Here is a 20,969-nt window from a genome sequence, read left to right on the forward strand (position 1 = left end):
GATGTGATGTACAACATAGGAAATACAGTCAATAATATTGGAATAACTTTGTATGGTGACAGAGGGCAACTAGACTTCCAGTGATCATTTTATAATGTATACAAATATTGAATCACTATGCTATATACCTAAAACTAATATAATAAGTCAATTATACTTCATTTTATTTTTAATGGGAATAAAACCTTTTTATGCTTTTTAAAAATTGAATTAAAAAGCATTCCCATCATTTATGACTCAAGGTCATCACTGTGGGTATCACTAACAACTAATGGCTAATGCTATGCTCTCAAGATGCAGCAGGGTGCACACAGCAGGTCTGCTCTGCAGGTCCCCTTCTGCTTGGCTCAGTGCCCTCTCCTCTCCCTTGCTGTGTGGACTTCGGTGGTTGATCTCAGCCCATAGTAACTTTGCCACCAAAGCCTCCACTTTGCCACTTTGCCACTTTTCAGCCTCCTGCATTGAGCAGACTCAAGGGACACTTGGAAGAAAGGGTTGGGAAATAAAGGCAAAAGCCCAGTACAGCTCTTGGGGAACCAGCCCTGAGTCAAGGCACAAAACCCACTGTGGGACTCAGAGGATTCTGTTTACCTCCTGCCCATCAGCTGAGCTCCAAAGTGAATATTTACACAAACATGTGCCTCCTACAGCCTCCACCTAGACCAGAAACCATCAGCAAAGTGGCCTTGGACAAACAACAAGTGACTGGACAAGGCCAGGCGCTTTCTAATGTTCCTGGAACAGGACATAAACCCTGGTCACTCCGCCCCTCTCAGGGGAAGGGACTGGGTGAACCCACTCTGGTTCTCTGAGGTCACCCCACTTACACACCAGCAGGTGGAGACCTCACCTCTCAGAGAGAAGCCCTGATGACCTGGGGAAGTGTTCTCTGTGTCTCTGGTCCAGGCAGAGACTTCAGGCTCCTCCTCCCCACCTTGAGGGCCCTGGGCAGGCGGAGACCTGTCCTCCCCACCCACATTCCCCTTGGAGGTGTACAAAGGGGTGGGGCTAGACATGCTAAGAACTCGCTGCGTGTTCTGTTCTAATTAGGGGTGACCTATAAATGCCCCAGGTTCAATATTAACCTGGTACTTGTTTCCCCAAGCGTTACAGTCACTCCTTAATTCTCACAGGACAAAGGTTCACATAGCTTGAAATTCTAACCCCCAAATCCTCACCCTGGACTGGCATGGCCCTGCCTCTTCCCACTGGTGCTGCCAGGAACACCTGCGTTGTGGTTGGTCAGAGCACTGTCTGGGAACCACATGAGTCATCCTGTGCATCAGAGGAATTAAAAAAGGGCTGGAGGTCACAAAATAAATGTGTTCATGTTTTAGAGAATCCTGAGCTGAGTTTAGATCTTCCACCATATAAAATAAAAGGCCACTTAGGGATGGTAATGAGGGGAAAGGTGGTTTCTTAAAGGGCTCCTGGGTCCATCTGAACTTAGCATGATGCTACTGCTAGTGTCAACATCCTAGTCACTTCCGGCACCCAGGGTACATGGTCACCTGGAATCTACCCTCAATTACAATCCCCAATCTGACTTTCTGCTCTAGGAAGCTCTTAGCATCCTATTTATTAACTTCTGGCCAAGTTCAGGATGCATGTGTCTTGAGACCTGTAGACAAAGCTCTCAAGATGAGTCTTCCTGGGAATTCCCTGATGGTTTAGTGGTTAAGATGCTTTGCTTTCATTCCATGGCCGAAGTTAAATCCCTGGTTGCAGAACTAAGATCCCATAATCCACACAAAAAGAATTTTTTAATAATTTTTTTTAATGAGCATTTTTGACACTGGGCAAGCTATAAGTCATTGAAATGGTCAAGATGGTAAGTCAGAGTACCTGAGACATAATGTCCCTCTGTCCTTTGTCCTTTGTGAGACCATGGCACACTATGGAAGTACTTGGCACTCAGTGTCCTCTATTCTAAAACCAGGATAATATTAAGTCAGGAAGGTGGATTCCTCCAGCTCCATTTCTTCTTTCTCAAGACTGCTTTGGCTATTCAGGGTCTTTTGTGTTTCCATATTAATTGCGAAAATTTCTGTTCCAGTTCTGTGAAAAATATCACTGGTAATTTGATAGGGATCACATTGAATCTGTAGATTGCATTTGGTAGTATAGTCATTTTCACAATATTGATTCTTCCCACCCAGAAACATGGAATATCTCTCCAGCTGTTTGTCATCTTTGATTTCTTTCATTAGTGTCTTATAATTTTCTGTGTACAGTTCTTTTGTCTCCTTAGGTAAATTTATTTCTAGATATTTCTATCTTTTTTGCAATGGTAAATTGGATTGATTCTGTAATTTCTGATTTTTCATTGTTTGTATATAGAAATACAAGTGATTTCTGTGTATCAGTTTTGTATCCTGCAACTTTGCTAAATTCACTGACTAGCTCTAGTAATTTTCTGATACTATCTTTAGGGTTTTCTATACAGTGTCATATCGTCTGCAAACAGTGAGAGCTTTACTTTTTCTTTTCTGATCTGAATTATTTTTATTTCTTTTTCTTCTCTGATTGCTGTAGCTAGGACTTCCAGAACTATGTTGAATAATAATGTTAGGTAGGTAGAACAGGGAAAAGGAGTCCAAAATGGCGGTGGCTAAAAGAAAAGGAAGGGAAAATCCCGCGAAAATAGAACAAAGGAAGATCAAAGGAAGGTCCAAGGACCAGAGTGAAGACTTCAGGTAGAACAAACAGCACCCCTGGCTAAGCCCAATTTCCATAGGGCAGGCCCAGGTAGAGGAAAAAATATATAAAAGGAGGAGCCAAAGCACTTTCTCTCTTTCTCTCCCGCATGCGTGCCCGCACTCGCGCTCTCTCTCTCTCTCCCTCTCCCTCCCCTGTGTGCTCCTCCACTCTCTTCTCTTCGAGTCTTTGGGTTGGCATGCCCTCACGCTTCGAGGATGGATTCTCCTGCTATCTTCTAAATAAAATAGAGCTGTAACACTGATTTGCCTAAGAGCTATAACACGATTTGTCCAAGACCCAAGAGCTGTGACGCACGGAGGGCTTTAATGTCCATTGTTCCAAATCGTTGTTGTGACAAGACAAAGAACCGAGGAACATACACTCGTATGACAATAATAATATGTTGAATAATAATAATAACAAGACACCTTTGTCTTGTTCCTGATCTTAGGGGGGAATGCTTTCAGTTTTTCACCATTGAGAATAATGTTTGCTGTAGGTTTATCATATATGGCGTTTACTATGTTTAGGTAGGTTCCTTCCATGCCCATTTTTTGAAGAGTTTTAATCATAAATGGGTGCTGAATTTTGTCAAAGGCTTTTTCTGCATCTATTGAGATGATCATATGGTTTTTAGTTTTCAATTTGTTTATATGGTGTATCACACTGATTGGTTTGCATATATTGAAGAATCCTTGCATTCCTGAAATAAACTCAACTTGATCATGGTGTATGAGCTTTTTAATGTGTTGCTGAATTCTGTTTGCTGAAATTTTGTTGAGGATTTTTGCATCTATGTTCATCAGTGATATTGGCCTGTAGTTTTCTTTTCTGTGTTGTTTTTGTCTGGTTTTGGTATCGGGGCGATGGTGGGATCATAGAATGAGTTTGGAAGTGTTCCTTCCTCTGTAATTTTTTTAAAGCGTTTTTGAAGGATAGGCATTAGATCTTCTCTAAATGTTGATAGAATTCTCTTATGGAGTCATCTGGTCCTGGGCTTTTGTTTTTTTGAGAGATTTTTTATCACAGCTTCAATTTCAGTGCTTGTAAGTGGGTTGTTCATAATTTCTATTTCTTCCTGGTTCAGTCTTGGAAGATTGAACTTTTCTAAAGATCTGACCATTTCTTCCAAGTTACCCATCTTATTGCCATATAGTTATTCATAATGGTTTCTTATAATCCTTTGTATCTCTGCATCCTCTGTTGTAACCTCTCCTTTTTCATTTCTAATTTTGTTGATTTGATTCTTTTTTTCTTGATGAGTCTGGCTAAAGGCTTGTCAATTTTGTTTATCTTCTCAAACAACCAGCTTTTAGTTTTATTAATCTTTACTATTGTTTCTTTCATTTCTTTTTCATGTATTTCTGCTCAGATCTTTATGATTTCTTTCCTTCTACTAATTTGGGCATTTTCTTGTTCTTCTTTTTCCAGTTGTGTTAGGTGTAAAGTTAGGTTATCTATTCAATGTTTCTCGAGGTGCAATTATATTGCTATAAACTTCCCTCTTAGAACTGCTTTTGCTGCATCCCATAGGTTTTGAGTTGTTGTGTTTTCATTGTTGTTTGTTTCTAGAAATTTTTGATTTCCCTTTTGATTTCTTCAGTAACCTGTTGGTTATTTAGAAACGTATTGTTTAATCTCCATGTGTTTGTGTTTCTTAGAGTTTTTTTTTTTCTTTTTTCTTGTAATTGATATCTAGTCTCATAGCATTGTGGTCAGAGAAAATGCTTGATATGATTTCAATTTTCTTAAATTTACTGAGGTTTGATTTGTGACATGAGATGTGGTCTATCCTGGATAATATTCCGTGTGCAGTTGAGAAGAAGGTGTATTCTTCTGCATTCAGATGCCATGTCCTGAAGATATCAATGACATCCATCTCATCTAATGTATCATTTAAGACTTGTGATTCCTTATTAATTTTCTGTTTTGATGTCCATTAGATGTGAGTGGGGGCTTAAAGTCTCCTACTATGATTGTGTTACTGTCAATTTCTCCTATTATGTCTTTTAGCATTTGTCTTATGTATTGAGGTATTCCCATGTTAGGAATATTGCACAGATATTCACAATTGCTATGTCTTCCTCTTGGATTCGGAGAAGGCAATGGCACCCCACTCCAGTACTCTTGCCTGGAAAATCCCATGGACAGAGGAGCCTGGTGGGCTGCAGTCCATGGGGTCGCTAAGAGTTGGACACGACTGAGAGATTTCACTTTCACTTTTCACTTTCATGCATTGGAGAAGGAAATGGCAACCCACTCCAGTGTTCTTGCCTGGAGAATCCCAGGGACGGGGGAGCCTGATGGGCTGCCATTTATGGGGTCGCACAGGGTCAGACACAACTGAAGCGACTTAGCAGCAGCAGCAGCAGCAGCAGCCTCTTGGATTGATCCCTTGATCATTATGTAGTAACCTTCCTTATCTCTTGTAATCTTCCTTTTAAGGTCTATTTTGTCTGATATGAGGATTGCTACTCCAGCTTTCTTTTGCTTCTCATTTGCATGGAACATATTTTTCCATCCTCTCACTTTCAATCTATATGTGTCTTTAGGGATGAAGTGGGTTTCTTGTAGACAGCATATATATGGGTCTTGTTTTTGTATCCATTCAGCCAGTCTGTATCTTTTGGTTGGAACATTTAATCCATTTACATTTAAAGTAATTATTGATAAGTATGTTCTTATTGCCATTTTCTTAACTGTTTGGGGATGAGTTTGTAGATCTTCTTTCTTCTCTTGTATTTCTTGACTATATAAGTCCCTTTAACATTTGTTGTAAAGCTAGTTTGGTGGTACTGAATTCTCTTAACTTTTGCTTGTCTGAAAAGCATTTGATTTCTCCATCAGTTTTGAATGAGATTCTTGATAGGTACAGTAATCTTGCCTGTAGATTTTTCCCTTTCAGTACTTTAAATATATCCTGCCATTCCCTTCTGGCCTGCAGGGTTTCTGCTGAAAGATCAGCTGTTAAGTGTATGGGGTTTCCCTTGTACGTTACTTGCTGCTTCTCCCTTGTTGCTTTTAATAGTGTTTGTGTTTAGTCTTTGTTTGATTAATATGTGCCTTGGCATGTTTCTCCTTGGATTTATCCTGTATGAGACTCTTTGTGCCTCTTGGACTTGACTGTTTCCTTTTCCATGTTTGAGAAATTTTCAACTATAATTTCTTAAAAAACATTTTCATAGCCTTTCTTTTTCTCTTCTTCTTCTGGGACCCCTATAATTCGAATGTTGGTGGGTTTGATATTGTACCAGAGGTCTCTGAGGCTATCCTCAGTTCTTTTCATTCTTTTTACTTTATTCTGCTCTTCAGAAGTTATTTCCACCATTTTATCTTCCAGCTCACAGATTCATTCTTCTGCTTCAGATATTGATTCCTTCTAGAGTATTTTTAATTTCAGTATTTGTGTTGTTTGTCTCTGTATGTTTATTCTTCCATTCTTCTGGGTCTTTGTTAATTTATTCTTGCAGTTTCTCCATTTTGTTTTCAAGGTTTTTGATCATCTTTACTATCATTATTCCGAATTCTTTTTCAGGTAGCTTGCCTATTTCCTCTTCATTTATTTGGACTTCTGTTTTGTCTAGTTTATTCCTTCATTTCTGTAGCATTTCTCCGCCTTTTCTTTTTCTTTTTTTTAAATTTACTGTGTTTGAGGTTTCCTTTTCCCAGGCTTCAAGGTTGAATTCTTCTTTTTGTTTCTGCCCTCCTAAGGTTGGTCCAGTGGTTTGTGTAAGCTTTGTATAGGGTGAGATTTGTGCTGAGTTTTTGTTTATTTGTTTTTCCTCTCATAGGCAAGGATGAGTGAGGCAGTAATCCTGTCTGCTGATGATTGGGTTTGTATGTTTGTTTTGTTTGTTGTTTAAATGAGGCATCCTCCACACGGTGCTACTGGTGGTTGGGTGATGCTGGGCCTTGTATTCAAGTGATTTCCTTTGTGTGAGTTCTCACTATTTGATACTCCCTAGGGTTAGTTTTCTGGTAGACTATGGTCGTGGAGTCACTGCACCCACTCCAAAGGCTCAGGGCTTGATCTCGAGTTTTGCATGGGTCTATATATTCTTTTCCACTGGCCAGGTACTCCTGTCCACTCTCAGCTGGTGTTCTGCATGCACTTCTGTGTCTTCCTGATGTATTCCTGAAGGTGTATTCCTGATGTATCATGGAGAGAAATGTACTCCAGGTCCACCTACTCCTCTGCCACCTTATTATCTGCTACTAATACTTCTAATACTACAGAAGATGAGCCCCCACATTTACCAGGTCCTCAACTTCCCACTTCTCTGCCATGACTGCCCAACAAACAACCTCCTGAAATAGGGGCCAGGGCTCTACCAGTTGCACCTTCCTAGATCCCCAGCAGGCAGTATTACTGGGGCTGGACAACTTTGAAATCAACACTCCATCCTGCCCTCACAAGGCACTGCAGTATCTCAGTTGTCAATGCCCTCTCAAAGGTGGCACTCCACCCCACATACCTGTCCCCACTCTCTGACACAATGGTCAACCCACCTTTGTCATCAAAGACTCCATCTCCCAGGACTACTCAGTCACCTGTGAGCTGACAGATTCTCTGATCTCTCCAACTGTGTGGGGCAGACTTCACCTACTCTGCTGCCTGCTACCCACAGTGCCCTTTGGTACAACACAACCTTTAAACAAGAGCCACGCCTCCCAACTCTAAACTACCTGGCCCACCCACTTTATCCCCAACACAATGGACTTATGACAACTCACCACCTTCTCCACCCCTTTCATAGCACCTGCATCTTCCATCCCTTCTGCTCTCACACACTCACAGGCCACCCATGTCCCTATGGCAGCACTAAGGGACCACTGAGAGCACGAGCTACCCAAGTGGGTCTGCAGCAGAACTTGAGTAGCTTCAGCCAGAATAGATGGGCTGATGGCACTGTGTCCTCAGGTTGGAACTGTCTGGGGGATCTTGACCCAGGATCTTCAGGGTCATGAAGGTCACTGACCTCACCGCTTTCTGTCTCTGGTTTTCTACTCTACATCCCCTCCTACACCTTCTGCCAATGCCAAGCTACCAGGATCCCCCTTCATGCAGGAAACCACCCCACATCCAGGGACAGAAACTAGCATGGATGGTGCATGGAGTCTCTGCAATTCAATGATGAAGCTGGGGCTCCTCTACACAGGGAGCTCTGGCCTGGGTGACCCAGCCTACAGGGAAGGAGGCAGCCCAGGGAAGGGTGTACTCTTGGGAGCTCTGGTAGCTCCAGCCCAAATGCAGGGCCATGGGTTCTGTGTCACAGGAAGGGGAGAGATGGCGGTCCCTTCTTAGGAAAGCATTTATCAGATGTGAATTGGGCAACTTAACAATTACTTGCTGAGCACCTGTAAAACATCTTATGTTATCCGGGCTCTGGCCCAAGTTTACATCCTTCAAACAACATTTCTTGAGTTTGTAGTATATTCTTTTGGTCAAGGATCACTTTCAGCATTTATGTTATTTATTGAGCATCAATAATATCCTAATATGGTATAAAATGTCTTTTCCACCATACTAGGTATATGGTATAAAATGTCTTTTCCTTCCACAACACTATGTTTTAACCTGTTAAAAGGAAAATAGTTAATCCCCGCAGATCCAGTCCTTTAAGCATCTGTCCATTCTAAAGACAAGCACAACTTCTGGGCTACATCATGATTTCTAGACATTTTATCCTCTAATCTTAAAATACTGGCCTCTCCCCATAGGTCCCGTCCATCTCAGTACTGACCTGTATATAGTAAAAAGCAATGCACAGTATATAAAAGCTTTTACCTCAAGAAGTATAAAAATTCCCAAAACTAAATAGGATTTCCAGTGACACTTTAAGATTGTTTTCATTAAAGAAGGCTCCCGCACATCTTTCTCAGCTCTCAAAACTTCTTGATCCCAGTACCTGTGATGAGAAACAAAGTACAGTAAAGAACAATGTGTCCACCAGACAAAACAGGGAGGTGGCAGACTGGAGGAAAAGTCTTTACTACAGGGCACTCTGTGGATGCCCCATAAATGCTGGCTAATTGCTCACTGGATGCCTGAAAGATGAGCAGTGCAGACCCTGAAGCACTGGAAAAACAGGCCTTGAGAGAAAAGTCTCAGTCTCAGGAAACAAGTTCCTGCCAAGCCTTAGCTGGATTCACAGGGTCATGAGCAGCTCAGGAGAGCAGACACCCTCTTCCAGGGACCCCACCTCAAGGGACAGAGTTCGGCCTCCAGGGTCTTGGCTGCAGGTTCTCTCAACTTCCACAAATGCACAGAGAATATAGGCTCCCCAGCTTCCAAAGTGTGTTAAGCTCAGGGTCAGCCTGAGGTGGGTAAGTGTGCCATGTCAGGGGAAGGAGGCTCAGGAGAACCCAAAGGAAGGCAAAGCTCCCCACAACACAACTTTAGCCACACGTGGAAATTCTGTCTTCCTCCCCTTCTCCCTTCTGCCTGTGCTCACCCTTGTAATTCTTCTCCAAGGTGCTGGGAGCGATCTTCTGGAAGCACGGAGTACATGTCATCTTCTTCTAATCTTCGTTTGTAACCAATTTTAAACAAGGGGTTTAGCCAACTGTTAAAAATTAAGAGAAATAGAGAGTCACAGATATACAAATCACACATATCTAATTAAGTTCTAATTCTTGAGCTTTGTAAAAAAAAGGAGAAGAAGAAAGAGAGAAATGGAAGAGGAACAATCAATATAGTGAAAATGAGTATACTACCCAAAGCAATCCACAGATTCAGCACAATCCCTATTAAACTACCAATGGTATTTTTCACAGAACTAGGACAAATAACTTCAGAATATGTATACTACTACTACTACTAAGTCGCTTCAGTCGTGTCCGACCCTGTGCGACCCCACAGATGGCAGCCCACCAGGCTTCACTGTCCCTGGGATTCTCCAGGCAAGAACACTGGAGTGGGTTGCCATTTCCTTCTCCAATGCATGAAAGTGAAAAGTGAAAGTGAAGTCACTCAGTCGTGTCTGACTCTTCGCAATCGCATGGACTGCAGCCCACCAGACTCCTCTGTCTATGGGATTTTCCAGGCAAGAGTACTGGAGTGGGTTGCCATTGACTTCTCCAAGAATATGTATGGAAACACAAAAGACCTCAAATAGCCAAATCAATCTTGAGAAAGAAGAATGGAACTGGAGGAATCAACCTGCCTGACTTCCTACGACACTACAAAGCTACAGTCATCAAGACAGTATGGTACTGGCACAAAGACAGAAATATAGATCAATGGAATGAAATAGAAAGCCAAGAGATAAATCCATGCATCTATGGACACTTTATTTTTGATAAACAAGGCAAAATTATACAATAGAGAAAAGACAGTCTCTTCAAGAAGTGGTGCTAGGAAAACTGGTAAACTACATGTAAAAGAATGAAACCAGAACACTATCGAACACCATACATAAAAATAAACTCAAAATGAATTAAAGACCTAAATGCAAGACCAGAAAGTATAAAAGTCTTAGAGGAAAACATAGACTCTCTTTGACATAAATTACAGCAATATCCTTTATGACTCACCTCCTAGAGTAATAACAATAAACAAAAAGGACCTAATTAAACTTTAAAATTTTTGCACAACAAACTAAACTATAAGCAAGGTGAAATGACAGCCTTCAGAATAGGAAAAGATAACAGCAAACAAAACAACTGACAAAGAATTAATCTTCACCGTATACAAGCAGCTCATGCAGCTCAGTATCAGAAAAACTAACCCAACAAAAAGTGAGCAAAAGACCTAAACAGATTTTTATCGAAAGAAGACATACAGATGGTTAATAAACACATGAAAATACGCTCAACATTACTCATGGTTAGAAAAAGACAAATCAAAACCACAATGAGGTATCATCTCACACTGGTCAGAAGGCCATCATTAAAATTCTACAAACAATAAATGCTGAAGAGGGTGTGGAGAAAAGGGAACCTTCTTACACTGTTGGTGGGAATGCAAACTGGTACAGCCACTATTTTTGGAGAACAGTGTGGAGAGTCCTTTAAAAACTGGAAATAGAACTGCCACTTTGAGTGAGTTAAATTGAGTGAAGTCTCTCAGTCATGTCTGACTCTTTGCAACCCAGTGGACTAGCCTGCCAGGTTCCTCCATCCATGGGATTCTCCAGGCAAGAATACTGGAGTGGGTTGCCATTTCCTTCTCCAGGGGATCTTCCCGACCCAGGGATCTAATCCAGGTCTCCCGCATTGCAGACAGACATGTTAAAACTCTGAGCCACCAGGGAAGCCCAGCAAACTGCCATATGACCCAGCAAATCCCACTGCTGAGCATACACCTCAAGGAAACCAGAACTGAAAGAGACACATGTACCCCAATGTTCATTGCGACACTGTTTACAATAGCTAGGACATGGAAGCAACCTAGATCTCCATCAGCAGATGAACGGATAAGGAAGTTATGGTACATATATACAGTGGAATATTACTCAGCTATAAAAAGGAACACATTTAAGTCAGTTCTAATGAGGTAGATGAACCTGGAGCCTATTATACAGAGTGAAGTAAGTCAGAAACAGAAAGCCAAATCCTGTGTATTAACACACATATATGGAATTTAGAAAGATGGTACCAATGATCCAACATGCTGGGCAGCAAGGGAAACACAGATGTAAAGAACAGACTTTTGGACTCAGAGGGAAAAGGCAAGGATGGGATGACTTGAGAGAATAGCATTGAAACATGTATACTATCATATGTAAAACATATTGCCAGGTCAAATTCGATATATGAAACAGGGCACCCAAAGCCAGTGCTCTGGGACAACCCAGAGGGATAGGGTGGGGGAAAAAAGTGGGAGGTGGGTTCAGGATCAGGGGGACATACGTATACCTGTGGCCAATTCATGTTGATGTATGGCAAAAACCATTATAATATTGTAAAGTAATTATCCTGAAATAAATTTAAAAAATAATTACATATGTGTTTTCACACACACACATATGTATGCACCCTAATTCTATACAATGAGAGGCCCTGGAGTAATGACATATTGGTAGCAAAGAGCATTCCAGTCCTTAGATCTTGGGGTTCTGTTTTTTTAACATACACAATTACATTTCCTTTCTTGTGGTGAGAATTGTGTGTGTGTGTGTGTGGTGAGAATTTTTAAAGTCTAATTTCTTAGCAGCTTTCAAATATGCATAGAGTATTACTAACTATAGTCACCACACCAGACATTATATCTCCATAGCTTATTTATTTTATAACTGGAAGTCTGTGCCTTTTAGGACCCTTCACCCAGATCTTAACTTTCTGATACCCTTCTTCTCTAAAAGGAGCCAAGTCTCCTTGAAGAAATAGCTGGTTCCAAGGTTGGGGCAGTTTATGTAAGCACCTGATAATTAGCTTTTTTGATTATAATATAAATGCTAGACATTAAACCTTGGAGACATCCTTGTCGAAGACAGCCACCTCCAATGAACATGTGCCACCTACACAACTAGATAAAGAGCCAGACCACCCCACCCATGAAGTTCCCACTTGGAAAAAGCTCTGGTTGACTTGATAACAGACTATCTTGCTGACTGCTTGGTTCTCCCTTCTCACACTTTATTTCCCGCTCTTGTGTTTAAAATTCACCAATAAAGAGTGACAGAGAAGGCAATGGCACCCCACTCCAGTACTCTTGCCTGGAAAATCCCATGGATGGAGGAGCCTGGAAGGCTGCAGTCCATGGGGTCGCTGAGGGTCGGACACGACTGAGCGACTTCACTTTCACTTTTCACTTTCATGCATTGGAAAAGGAAATGGCAACCCACTCCAGTGTTCTTGCCTGGAGAATCCCAGGGATGAGGAAGCCTGGTGGGCTGCCGTCTATGGGGTCACACAGAGTTGGACACGACTGAAGTGACTTAGCATACTTAGCAATAAAGAGTGAACCATCAAAATCCTAAACACCCCACCCGCAACCCCTAAAAGGCAGAATCTCAAGTCCAGACTTACTCACATGTCCTCTCTCTATTCAGGACCCGCCTGTGTCACCCCAGGTGTGTCTGGTACCCTCCACGACACATGAATGAGTGATACACCTCATCATTTCAAAGTCCCCTGATGGTTGTTGCTGACACATGTCTCACAATCCTAAGAACCACAAAAGCCAGTCAAGCCACAACACTGGCTCCAAAAGGAGAATTTCTGTGGGGGCTGCTCATAACTAGTACGAGCCCTGGTAAACAGAGCCCCAGGCAATCCCGGCAAAAGCCTCACTGTCTACAGCCTAAGACCTACAGGCAGAGAAAGTCCAAGAAGGAACAACTTGCACCATAAAATAAGGAAGCCCTGAAAGAGTCATGAGGTTGTATAGAAAGCACAGAGAAGCCAGCTTGAATGACTTTTGCTAGACAAATCTGGGATACATTGAGAATCAAAACAAATAAGTGGCAATGAATAACAACAAATTAAATAAAGAAAGGATGTCTGAATCCATGTTGTTACATTAATAGGAAAGAAAGGAATGCTCTTGCAAACAGAGGCAAACAAACACAAAAGGAGTGATGGAGTCAGAAAATTATCAATGGAAGTTAAAACCAGTGGGTGAAAGTTTGATGTGGAAGACGGTATCCATATAATCTCAAATTCTCTCTCTGCAAATTACTTATTATAAAAGGGAAAAAAACAGTTAACTATACACAGGGTATCCCTCAAACCCTGTTCAAATCCATTAGGCATTATTTAAATGATAATAAAATGTAGAGATAGCCCAAAGATTAACACTATTTTCCTGACCTTGCCACGGTAAGGAAAATTTCAAGGCAAGACAATAATAACCAGTGAAAGCAGAGATCAAACTTCTTTTATTCCATTATTCCAAGGACAGTATGTATACAGAATTGATGCTCAAGAATTATTTATTGAATGCGTGAATGTCCATGAATCATTAAAGAAGCAATAAGAGAAACTGGGCTTCAGCTTTTACAAACTCTGGTAGGTTGGCACCTCCAAAGAACCCCAATCCAGGAGACAGAAGACTGGATCCTAATCCCAACAGCGGCCCTGAGGACCCAGGGCCTCAATTGTGCCCCCTCCTCCACTTCTCCACTCCAGGTCAGCATCCCAGTGACCCTTACTATGTCTTACTATGTCTCAATTTCCTTCCAAAACAAAAGTATAAGTCTGTGAGCTTTACCACTAAACAGGTTTGAAACATGTTAGGCCATTTTCCCTACAGTTGTTCCCCACAGAAAACACTCAGAATTAGCACTGGGATGTGCCCAGATGATGACACTTCCCCCCAAACTAGTGCAGGAAGAAAAGAGTTCTGGAAATTGTTTGCAAAATTACGTGAATGTCCTTAACAATGCTAAACCATATGCTTAAATATGGTCAAGATGGTAAATTTTATGTTTTGTGCATTTTTCCACAATTTAAAAAAATGTAATGAGAAAAAAATTGCACATGATGTGCCTCAGTTGGAAATCTTCCTGTGTTAGAGTCTAGACTTTGTCACTTTCTAGTTGAATGACCACAAACTAGCCACATAACATCTCAGTATTGGCCTCTGGAAACTGAGGAGAACATGTGGAGATAGCACCTCCCAAGGCTGCTGAGGGGATCACCTGAGAAGACAGTGTTGCTCTAAACAGGAAAACATCTCACCAGAAAAAGAGCAGCTGTCACCACGACAGAGATCCTGAGTAATCCCACTGGGCCCCAGTAGAAAATCTCTGATAACTTTGACAGATGCAGTTACAATGACAGAACCCAACAGGAAGAACAAAGACTCTGCTTCTTTCCTGGCAGTCAGTCAGTGAAACGCCATGGAATCTTTGTTTAACAGACCTGCCAGCTTCCTTTCCCCTCTATAATAGTGATCTCTTTCCCTGGCCCTTTGAAGACTTGCGTGTAGCTCTCCATAGTTGTAAACCTCAACTATAATTCTCTGCTGATCCCATAAGCCTATCTTTGCCAGAGAAATATCTGATACCCTCTTTGTTTCATGTCAACAGAGAGAAAGGGGGTCAACATGTTTGGGGGACCCCTGGAAGACTCAGGCAACTTATTCCCTTGACACATCTGAATGGACTCTAATTGACACCTCTCAGGTTGATGAGGTAGGATGATCAAGATCCCAAAAAATCAAGAAAAAACTACAAGAGATAAAATTTTTAGGCAGATTAGTTTTCCACAAGGACACACCATACCTCTAGGATGTTCTACACCTTGCTTGAGACTGTAGTTATTGTATAAAATTACCAAAACTCAACAAACTAAATGATTACAGGAAACAGGTCAAGACCAGAAAAAGCACCTGGCAGAGCTCACCCAGACGCCATCTACAACATGTGGATCTCTCACTGTTAATGAGGAACAAGTGGTATTCTGGAACTGGTGCAAAGAATTCTAGCTTGAAATTAAACATTTCTATGTATTCACAATCATTAGTTACTGAGGGCCTAACAGCACCAACCTCCCTAAACCATCTCAGCACTAGGCCAGTTCACATCCCCCCTCATGTCATCAGCTTCTCTGACAAGAGTCTGTGGAGAGTCTGACTTGACGCTAGTGGCAGTTTCCACACCCACACTCCCTTTGCAAGGGGACAGTTTACTGACTGAGATGTGGCCAGTGTCAGTGGAGTAAGGATGCAACCATTCCCTGATGGCCAAATGCATCTGGTCCAAGACCCCGCTCCACCCTCATCTCTGGGGACAGGTCCTGCACTAACCCCCAACCTGCTGCTTCTGGGAATAGGGGGGTGGGGGGAGAAATGCAGAGCACAACCCCAAGGCTGCAGTGCAGGACAGCGGGGACATTGCCAGGGAGAGTCTCAACAGACTGGGCATGGTTCAAAAATTGTGCCACTGATGTTCAATTATGGGAAAAAGGAAGAGTCATTCAACAAACCATATAGGAATATGGGCTGTTTGGGAAAATGAGGTCCATCTTATACCAAATACTAAAATAAATACATATATATATATATATATATATATATATATTTATATATATATATATATATAGTTGTCTTTATTGGTAGAAATTAAATAAGAAAAGAGAGCCAAAATAGAATGCGTACAGAGATATAGAGGATGCTAGGATTTTAAAAAAGACATATTAAAAGGCAATAGGAGAAGCTAAAAAGAAAAGTTCAATATAATTAATTATATCTAATTTAAAACCTCTAAAGAACAAAGGAAAATCTGAAAAAGTATTATATGTGTTATTGCAAATTATTCAAATATAAAAATGCCTCATAGGAAAAAATGTCTATGAAGAGACAATTCAAAGAAAGACAAATAATCAATAATGTTCCAACTCTAAAAATCAAATAAATTCTTATTAAAACTGATATTGGACTTCCCTGATTGTCCAGTAGTTAAGAATCCATCTGCTAATGCAGAGAACACAGGTTTGATTCCTGGTCCAGGAAGATTCCACGTGGCATGGAGCAACTAAGCCCATGAGCCGCAACTATTGAAGCCCACTCGCCCTGGAGTCTGTGCTCCATAAGAAGAGAAGCCCCTGCACCACAGTTAGGGAGTAGCCACCCGTCACCACACAACTAGAGAAAAGCACGAGAACAGCAATGATGACCCAGCATGGACAACAATAAATAAGTAACTGTTTGACATTTTTAACCTCAGTCCCATTAGAAATGTAATTCAGGTATGCACAAATAGCAATGAAATAAACACACAAGCAGTTTTTAAGAGGGCAAACCTGATGGAACAAAATTCGGCTTTCACCAGTTATTCTACTTCTAAGAAACAGCCAAATTATCAGTGAGTATATGTGGCTAACAGAAATAAACTTTTATTCACTTCTTATTCTATAGTTTTAATTTTATTGCAGAAATTTCTAAAATCCACAATAATTACCTATAGCCATAACGAATGCCTTCTCTTTGACCCTAAGTCCCACCTGTGCTGTGAAAACACTAAACCTCCAGTGAGGTCATTTGTATAAAGACAATAAGCTAGTTACTGGCATCATTTGCAAGTTTAGAAAGCAGGTGAAATATGAGAAGAAAAGCAAACACCCAATGAGAAGATGAAAACTCAGTTTTTCTCTACAAGGCGGACTTTGTCTCTGGGCAGTACTTCCTGCCTGGGCTCATGTCAGCTTTCCCCAGGGCAGCGAGTGGGGAACACAGGAAATCACGAGAGTACCTCAGACTTTACGTACAGGCTGGAAATTGTGTTCAACAACTAACTTCACAAAGTCTGGACCCCTTTTAAAAGTTAACATCGCAGCACTGTTTATAATAGCCAGGACATGGAAGCATCCTAGATGTCCATCAGCAGAGGAATGGATAAGCAAGCTGTGGTACATATACACAATGGAGTATTACTCAGCCATTAAAAAGAATACATTTGAAGCAGTTCTAATGAGGTGGATGAAACTGGAACCTATTATACAGAGTGAAGTAAGCCAGAAAGAAAAACACCAATACAGTATACTAACACATATATATGGCATTTATAAAGATGGTAACAATAACCCTGTGTACAAGACAGCAAAAGAGACACTGATGTATAGAACAGTCTTATGGACTCTGTGGGAGAGGGAGAGGGTGGGAAGATTTGGGAGAATGGCATTGAAACATGTAAAATATCAAGTATGAAATGAGTTGCCAGTCCATGTTCAATGCATGATACTGGATGCTTGGGGCTAGTACACTGGGACGACCCAGAGGGATGGTATGGGGAGGGAGGAGGGAGGAGGGTTCAGGATGGGGAACACATGTATACCTGAGGCGGATTCATTTTGATATTTGGCAAAACTAATACAATTTTGTAAAGTTTAAAAATAAAAAAATAAAAGAAATTTGCAAAATAGAAAAAAAAAAATCCTAATACGTTTCTTTTGATGTAAAAAAAAAAAAGTTAACATTGAAGTAGTAATGCCAGTGGGAGGGGTGGCTGAAAGCAGAAGCCAGTCTCAACCTTCCATCAGAATCACCTGGAGCTTATTTAACCCCCACCCCCAGAATTTCTAACTTTACATAATTGGTCTAGAAATAGTGCGGGGGGAGGGGGGGATGGGGGGGACGGGGGCGGCGGGATTTGCAGTTCTAACAAACTCCCAGGTGATGAGGATGAGCAGGTCTGAAAGCTCTGAGAAGAGCTGCCCTAAAGCTTGATTATAGAGATGTTTCACATGCATCATCTCCAAAAGCAAGAACTTTAAGAACTTGCCTTGAGAGACTCCTGCCAATAAGACCAAAGGTGTGTTTGGAATCAGCTTCTCTGTGCATTTACAAACAAGTACACAAATAGAACCTACTCGATACAGCAGTTACATACACAGGGAGCCAGACTGCCTGATTTGGGGTCCAACTCTTTCACTTTCTAGCTGTGTGCTGGTAGACAACTCACTCAACCTCTCTGCTTCAGCAACTTCAAGTGTGAAATAAGAGGTAATAGCTTCTCTCCTTCCAGCAGGAAAACTGGAAATGGGTGTCTACCAAGATCAATGAGAAGTCTTTATCTTCCCATTTCCACACACACATTTTGAAAATCCACAGACAGAAGGTGCCTTGCCCTGCCTTAAGCAGATATTTGACTATTTCAGTATTATTTAGAGTAACCACACCCACATTCCTTCTTCTAAGCCCCTTTCCTTAAGGGCCACCAAATGACCAAGAGACATAACTACACACTGAATATACCACCATCAGAACAAGCATAGGCGCTCCCATTCCCTGGAGCTAGGTTCCAGAAACAAAAGACCTAATAATAACCAAAGAGTGATTAAAATCCAGAGGTTCAGGCCTGCCTAGTTAGTTCAGTTCAGTTCAGTTGCTCAGTCGTGTCCGACTCTTTGTGACCCCATGAATCGAAGCACGCCAGGCCTCCCTGTCCATCACCAACTCCCAGAGTTTACTCAAACTCATGCCCATCGAGTTGGTGATGCCATCCAGCCATCTCATCCTCTGTCGTCCCCTTCTCCTCTTGCCCCCAACCCATCCCAGCATCAGGGTCTTTTCCAATGAGTCAACTCTTCGCATGAGGTGGCCAAAATAAAGTATTGGAGTTTCAGCTTTAGCGTCAGTCCTTCCAATGAACACCTAGGACTGATCTCCTTTAGGATGGACTGGTTGGATCTCCTTGCAGTCCAAGGGACTCTCAAGAGTCTTCTCCAACACCACAGTTCAAAAGCATCAATTCTTTGGTGCTCAGCTTTCTTCAGAATCCAACTCTCACATCCATACATGACCACTGGAAAAACCATATCCTTGACTAGATGGACCTTTGTTGGCAAAGTAATGTCTCTGCTTTTTAATATGCTATCTAGGTTGGTCATAACTTTCCTTCCAAGGAATAAGCATCTTTTAATTTCATGGCTGCAATCACCATCTTCAGTGATTTTGGAGCCCCAAAAAATAAAGGTCCCAGCTATTAGATGAAGACTTCAGGTAAGAGCTTCAGCTCTCTGCAGCATTTTTCATTGGTGTTTCCTCACAGTTCAGGGACCCTTCAGTGGTTTCAGGACCAAATGACTCCTGGGTAGGACCAGCTGCATCAAGACCATGTACTGCTTCTCTGAAGGCTAAAGATCTGCATAAGACCCCCACGGGTTTCAGGGACCACATCCCCAGGGTTTGGTCCTCAAATGTGGAAGTGGAGATATTCACAATAGAGAAGGGGGCCGTTCAAATACATACTCCAGTCCTGGCTGTGTGTCCCAGGCAAAAGCAAAACGTGTTCAAGAATAGTATCCCCATTCATTACATTAAAAACAAGTCTTTTTACACACATGAAACTTGTCACAAATAGATACAGGAAATGCAGTGAGAGATGTACAGGGAGAGAGGGAGGGAGGAAGGGAGACATTGTCATAGGCACAGTGAGGAGGGAGCCTGGGGCAGGCGGAACTCACCTGTCACCTAAGGAATATGGGAGAAATGGGGACGTTCTTGGACGATGGTAACAGTGCAGGACACTAATTGGATAAAGGAAGCTGTTCATAAACTGCTTGCTTAGGGGTAAAATAAGGATGCCGCTTTAGTTCAGAACTGCGAATTCCTGAGCAGTACTGGGGAAGCCGGCTAAGGATGGAGTGTGGCTGTGTGGTATTGGGTGTGTGGGGGGTGGTGGAGGGGGTGGTCCAGTCCTTCTCCCGCTTGGCGGGAGACTTCCCTTGGGCAGCCTGGGGTCTCAGCTTCCCTGCCTCCTGCTTCACTCGCCGCCCCTCCTACTTCTCCTGTCCTATTAGGGCCTAAGGAGTTTGCTGGTGGGGCAGCGAGCTACAAGTCAGGGAGCCCCACCACGAGTTCCCTCTCCCTGGCTCGCCAGATGCCAGGGACCACGTGGCCCCAAGGGCTACAAGCAGCCTGGTGCCCAGGGCGCCAGCGGAAAGCGCTCCCTCGCCCCGACCACCCCCCTCCTCGGTCCCCAAAAGCGCAGCGGCGGCGTCAAGCACCCGCCCCACGACGGCGGAGGTGCCACAGCCCAGGCGGGTTCTCACCAGAAGAACAGGCGCGAGCAGAAGTTCGCGTCCTGCAGAGGGCTGGGCTTCCGCATCTTGCAGGTGGAGGCGGCCGCGGGTCGGGGTCGCGCTGCTCTGGTGATGGAGCTGCTCCTGGAGACGCCGGCGGGGAAGCTGGAGGCTCAGACACAGCGCGGTCCTCTCTTGGGGAGACAGAACCACCTGCTTCAGGGAGTGGAGCACAGTGGGGAGCCACCCGCTTGGTGCCTCTGCCCCTGGGGCCTGGAGTCGGGAGCGGTGGGGGCAGCAGGACCAAGGGGCAGCCAGGCGGGCTCTGCTGGGGGCCGCGCAGGTGTGAGGCGAGGCTGCAGGCGCGCTTGATGGAGCCACTTAGGGAAACAAACTGCGGCACCCAAGGCACCGGACAGGGGCGCCTACGTTTGGGCACCGGGCTGCAAATTCTACCAAAGGGCGCGCTCTGAGCCCGGGCCCCCACCCAGAAGACGGAGAGGGAGGGGCAGGCTGCATCAGAAACGCTCCCTCAGCTGTGATGAAGACCCAGAGAAAGCTGGCACAAGGAGATAGCAGCCTGCGCTCTGGGCACTCTGCCCTCATCAAGACCAAATAAGGGTGCTACAGGAGGGTGTCCAGCTGTTATGGAGCAGGGACCTTCCTGGGCTAGATCCCACCCCATGCCCTCTACCTGCTTCTTGTTTGTGCATGCAGTGCTCACTCAGTCCTGTCCGACTGTTTGTGGCCCCATGGACTGTAGCCCACCAGACTCCTCTGTCCGTGGGATTATCTACCCAAGAACACTGGAGTGGGTTGCCATTTCCTCCTCCAGGGGATCTTCCTGAACCATGGATCTA

General features: G+C 43.1%; 1 protein-coding gene across 1 annotated transcript in view; it reads right to left on the minus strand.

Moving 5' to 3' along the window:
* Positions 1-20,643, minus strand: part of LOC113902127 (multidrug resistance-associated protein 4-like) — a 197,462-nt gene extending 176,819 nt beyond the window's left edge. Inside the window, exons 1-3 of the mRNA XM_027557082.1 lie at positions 20,140-20,643; positions 9,156-9,266; positions 8,489-8,609 (exon numbers count right to left, since the gene is read on the minus strand). Coding sequence (XP_027412883.1) covers positions 8,489-8,609; positions 9,156-9,266; positions 20,140-20,195 — 288 coding nt within the window. The 5' untranslated portion in view covers positions 20,196-20,643. The remainder of the gene's footprint in view (positions 1-8,488; positions 8,610-9,155; positions 9,267-20,139) is intronic.
* Between the last annotated feature and the right edge of the window lie 326 nt (positions 20,644-20,969).

Source organism: Bos indicus x Bos taurus, chromosome 12 (genome assembly GCF_003369695.1).
Source record: "Bos indicus x Bos taurus breed Angus x Brahman F1 hybrid chromosome 12, Bos_hybrid_MaternalHap_v2.0, whole genome shotgun sequence".
NCBI lineage: Eukaryota > Metazoa > Chordata > Mammalia > Artiodactyla > Bovidae > Bos > Bos indicus x Bos taurus.